The following is a 4,406-nucleotide window of genomic DNA, read 5'->3' on the forward strand; positions in this document are numbered from 1 at the left end:
ATGTGTACATACATATGTACTTCCTTTCACCGCATGTATTTTCAAATGTCAATTAGTTGAGTTAATTGAGCGAAAGTGCAAAATGTGAACCGCAATATCGTTTATATAAATTTACGGAATTCACTCGCCTCTGTCAATCTTTTGGCTTCTATTGTCCCCTTGCCCCCCCTGGTCCACAGTCTTTTGGCCTTTGTTGGGGCAGCAGAGCCCTTTTGCGAGGCCAGCTTTGCGCAGTTCGAGGAGCTGTCGTTGAACAAGCGCATGGAGGAGGTGGCCAAGAACGAGGAGGCCACCGAGGAGGACGACATCGATGTGGAGCTGCGCCTGTCGCGCTTCGAATACCTCATGGAGAGGCGTCTGCTGCTGCTGAACAGTGTCCTGCTGCGCCAGAATCCGCACAACGTTCACGAGTGGCACAAGCGGGTCAACCTGTACGAGGACAAGCCCACGGAGATCATCAACACCTACACCGAGGCCGTGCAGACAGTCCAGCCCAAGCTGGCGGTGGGAAAGCTGCACACCCTCTGGGTGGAGTTTGCCAAGTTCTACGAGTCCAATGGCCAGGTGGAGGACGCCCACGTGGTCTTCGAGCGGGGCACCGAGGTGGAGTACGTCAAGGTGGCGGATCTGGCCGCCGTGTGGTGCGAGTGGGCGAAGATGGAGCTGCGCCAGCAGCAGTTCGAGGCAGCCCTCAAGCTGATGCAACGTGCCACGGCCATGCCCAAGCGGAAGGTGGCGTATCACGACGACTCGGAGACAGTGCAGTCGCGCCTCCACAGATCCCTGAAGGTGTGGTCCATGTACGCCGATCTGGAGGAGTCCTTTGGCACCTTCATGACCTGCAAGGCCGTCTACGAGAGCATCACGCATCACGAGATCTGCACGCCGCAGGTGATCATCAACTATGGCATGTTCCTCGAAGAGCACAACTACTTCGAGGAGGCCTATCGGGCCTACGAGAAGGGCATTGCCCTGTTTAAGTGGCCGAATGTGTACGACATCTGGAACTCGTATCTAAGCAAGTTCCTCGCGCGCTACGGGGGCACAAAGCTGGAGCGGGCCCGCGACCTCTTCGAACAGTGCCGGGATCAGTGACCCGCTGAGCAATCCAAGTACTTTTACCAGCTCTTTACCTGGCCCGGCATGCCATGTCCGTCTACGATCGCGCCACGTCCGCCGTCAAGGAAGAGAAGATGTTCGACATGTACAACATATTCGTAAAGAAGGCCGCCGAGATCTACGGCCTGCCACGCACCAGGGAGATCTACGAGAAGGCCATCGAGGCTCTGCACGAGCAGCATATGCGCCACATGTGCGTCAAATTCGCCGAGCTGGAGACGAAGCTGGGCTAGGTGGATCGAGCCAGGGCCATCTACGCTCACAGGTGAGTCGACATTTAACCGTTGGATCGTCAATATTCTAAGCTCTCTTCTGCTTTGTCCCAACAGGTGTGCGATCCCCGCATCACGGCGGACTTCTGACAGACCTGGAAGGAGTTCGAGGTGCGTCATGGCAACGAGGATACGATGCGTGAAATGCTGCGGATCAAGCGTTCCATTCAGGCCACCTACAACACTCAGGTCAACATGATGGCTGCCCAGTTTGTCAACACGAACACGAATGGTGTGGCTGCCGATGCTGGTGCTGGCTCCGGACCGGATGCCATGCGGCTGCTCGAGGAGAAGGCCTGCCAGGCGGCGGCCGAGGCCAAGCAGAAGCCCGCCGAGAAGGCTGCCTCCAATATCATGTTTGTGCGCGGCGAGACCCAGGGCGGGGCCAAGGGCAAGGAAAATACCGTCGTCAATCCGGATGAGATTGATATTGGCGACAGCGAGGACGACGACGACGATGAGGAGGAGGACCCGCAGCAGCCGAGTGGAGACCAGGCCGAGGCAGGCCAGGCCACAACCAAAACCGATGACGAGGGCCTCATGAAGAAACTGCGCTTCGAACAAAAGGCCATACCGGCCAAGGTCTTTGGCAGCCTCAAGCCGACAAATCAATCTGATTCCGATGAGGGATAAATCTTTTGTTTCTTTTGATTACGCGAAATATAAATGTATGTCTGTGGAATACTTTCCTCGATTTGAGACCTATTCTTCGGAGACCTATTCTTCGTTTTGTTCGGAAATTCATAAATTCCTCGAATCTCAGCAGGCGTTTCAATGTTTCCCTGCCAGAGTTTGAGCCTTGGGATATCTCATTCCTTTCGAATCAGCTGTTGGAAGCACATCTATTCTCTCTATTTTTTAGATTTACATTTTTTTTATTCGCAAAAAAAAGCAAAATTTGTCTGGAACTGTCTGAAAAATAAGAGAACTTTCGTAACCTGTCGCGAGGGACTGTCACTATCATTAAGCAATGAAGTCTGTACGCTTGATGCACGCCCTGTGCAGGCGTGTCCAGCACACATTCCTGGCCAGACGCAGAGATGTGGAACAGCGACGGCACTACGCCGAGAAATGTGACTCGGTGATCAAAGGCGTTGTGGTGGGCGTGTACGCCAAGGAGGGCGACCGCCAGCCCAAGATGATACCATCCGGCGAGAAGTTTGACGATCGCGTCCAGGGTAAGATCACTGATCTCATACGCGAGACTGGCCTGAGTTGCCAGCTGGGAAAAGGCCGTGTCTTCATGAACGTGGATGCGGAGTTCCGTGCGGTGGCCGTGGTCGGCGTGGGACAGGAGGGGGCCGGCTTCAACGACCTGGAGATGATCGACGAGGGAATGGAGAACGCTCGCGTCGCTGCCGGCGTGGGGGCTCGTTCCCTTCAACTGCAGGGCTGCACAGATGTCTTCGTGGAGTCGATGGAGTATGCGGAGCAGGCGGCCGAGGGGAGCGCCTTGGCCGTCTGGCGCTACAACACCAACAAGCGCCGTCGGGACCGCACACTCATTCCCAAACTGGAGCTGTACGACTCTCCCGACTCGGATGCCTGGATGCGGGGCCTGTTCAAGGCCGAATCGCAGAACCTGGCCCGTCGCCTGGCCGATACGCCGGCCAATCAGATGACGCCCACAATCTTCGCCCAGTCAACGGTGGATGCCCTGTGCCCCTGCGGGGTATCCGTGGAGGTACGCAGCATGGACTGGATCGAGTCCAAGAGCTTGAACAGCTTCTTGATGGTGGCCAAGGGCAGCTGCGAGCCGCCGATCATCTTGGAAATCGCCTACTGTGGCACCGCACCCGAGGACAAGCCCATCCTCCTGCTGGGCAAGGGCATCACATTCAACAGCGGGGGCCTCTGCCTCCGTCCCAAGGACTGCTTGTCCATGTACCGCGGCTGCATGTCCGGTGCAGCCGCCTGCGTGGGCGTCATCCGAGCCGCCACCGCCCTATCGCTGCCCCTAAACATAACGGCACTGCTGCCGCTGTGCGAGAACATGCCCTCCGGAATGGCTGCCAAGCCTGGCGACGTGGTGTCCCTCCTCAATGGCAAAACTCTCGGCTTCGTGGACGTCAGCAAGTCTGGTGTGATGGCCATGGCCGATCCCTTGCTCTACGCCCAGATGATCTACAAGCCGCGCATGGTCGTGGACATTGCTACAGTGGGCTACGCCGTCTGCCCAGCGCTGGGCGGAGCAGCAGCCGGGATTTTCAGCAATTCGAACTTCGTCTACAAGCAGTTCGAGAAGGCCGGTGCCCTTACGGGGGATCGCGTTTGGCGTCTGCCCCTGTGGCGCTACTTCAAGGAGCTGATCATGCCGAACGACACCTTTGACATCAGCAACATCGGACGTGGCCCCGCCTCCAGCTGCATCGCTGCCGCCGTTCTGCACGAGCTGGTGCCGTGCGTCGACTGGGCCCACCTGGACATCCGCAACGTGGGCATGCTGACGCGCTACAATCCGCTCCCATATTTGCTGAAGGACCGCATGACTGGCCGTCCCACTCGCACCATCGTTCAGTTTCTGTTTCAGATGGCTTGCCCCGACGGCAAGTAATCTGATTATGTTCGTTACACAATTCCTTTGTTAATGTTCCGCGTTCCAAATTTGTTGTTAATTGAAGTACCCCCACACCCCACCCATGAGCTTCCATGCTGATTGAAGGATGAAAATAACCACATAAAATATGCAAAAAGGTCGCCATTTTATTGTTGAGATTCATTATAAATCGAGAATATACATGACGTATGGGGCAAATCTGGCCTAGGTGAGGTCTTTACAAATCGGGCTCGTTAAAAACCTCGAGAAACATTTTTGCAATACAAATGGTGGACAAATTAGCCGCTTATTTTACTTTTCCTCTCTTCTGTTCATCATTTCACTTCAACGATCAAGCATCTATACTTATGCTCATTATTGCGTTGCTATTGCTTACAGAGGCTTTACATAGAGCTCTCCCATGCACAGCCAAAAACCGCAACTGCACACACATGCACACGCATACAGCGATGCGTTCG

The 4,406-nt window shown here is 55.4% G+C and overlaps 1 protein-coding gene and 1 pseudogene across 1 annotated transcript; both read left to right on the forward strand.

Moving 5' to 3' along the window:
• Nucleotides 1-2,085, forward strand: LOC117190143 (annotated as a pseudogene).
• Nucleotides 2,086-2,189: 104 nt separating this feature from the next.
• Nucleotides 2,190-4,088, forward strand: LOC117189901 (cytosol aminopeptidase-like). Its single transcript, XM_033394975.1, has one exon. It carries the CDS (start codon nucleotides 2,362-2,364, stop codon nucleotides 3,943-3,945), a length of 1,584 nt encoding a protein of 527 aa, XP_033250866.1. The 5' UTR covers nucleotides 2,190-2,361; the 3' UTR covers nucleotides 3,946-4,088.
• Nucleotides 4,089-4,406: the final 318 nt, after the last annotated feature.

The sequence above is a fragment of the Drosophila miranda genome, assembly GCF_003369915.1.
Source record: "Drosophila miranda strain MSH22 chromosome Y unlocalized genomic scaffold, D.miranda_PacBio2.1 Contig_Y1_pilon, whole genome shotgun sequence".
NCBI lineage: Eukaryota > Metazoa > Arthropoda > Insecta > Diptera > Drosophilidae > Drosophila > Drosophila miranda.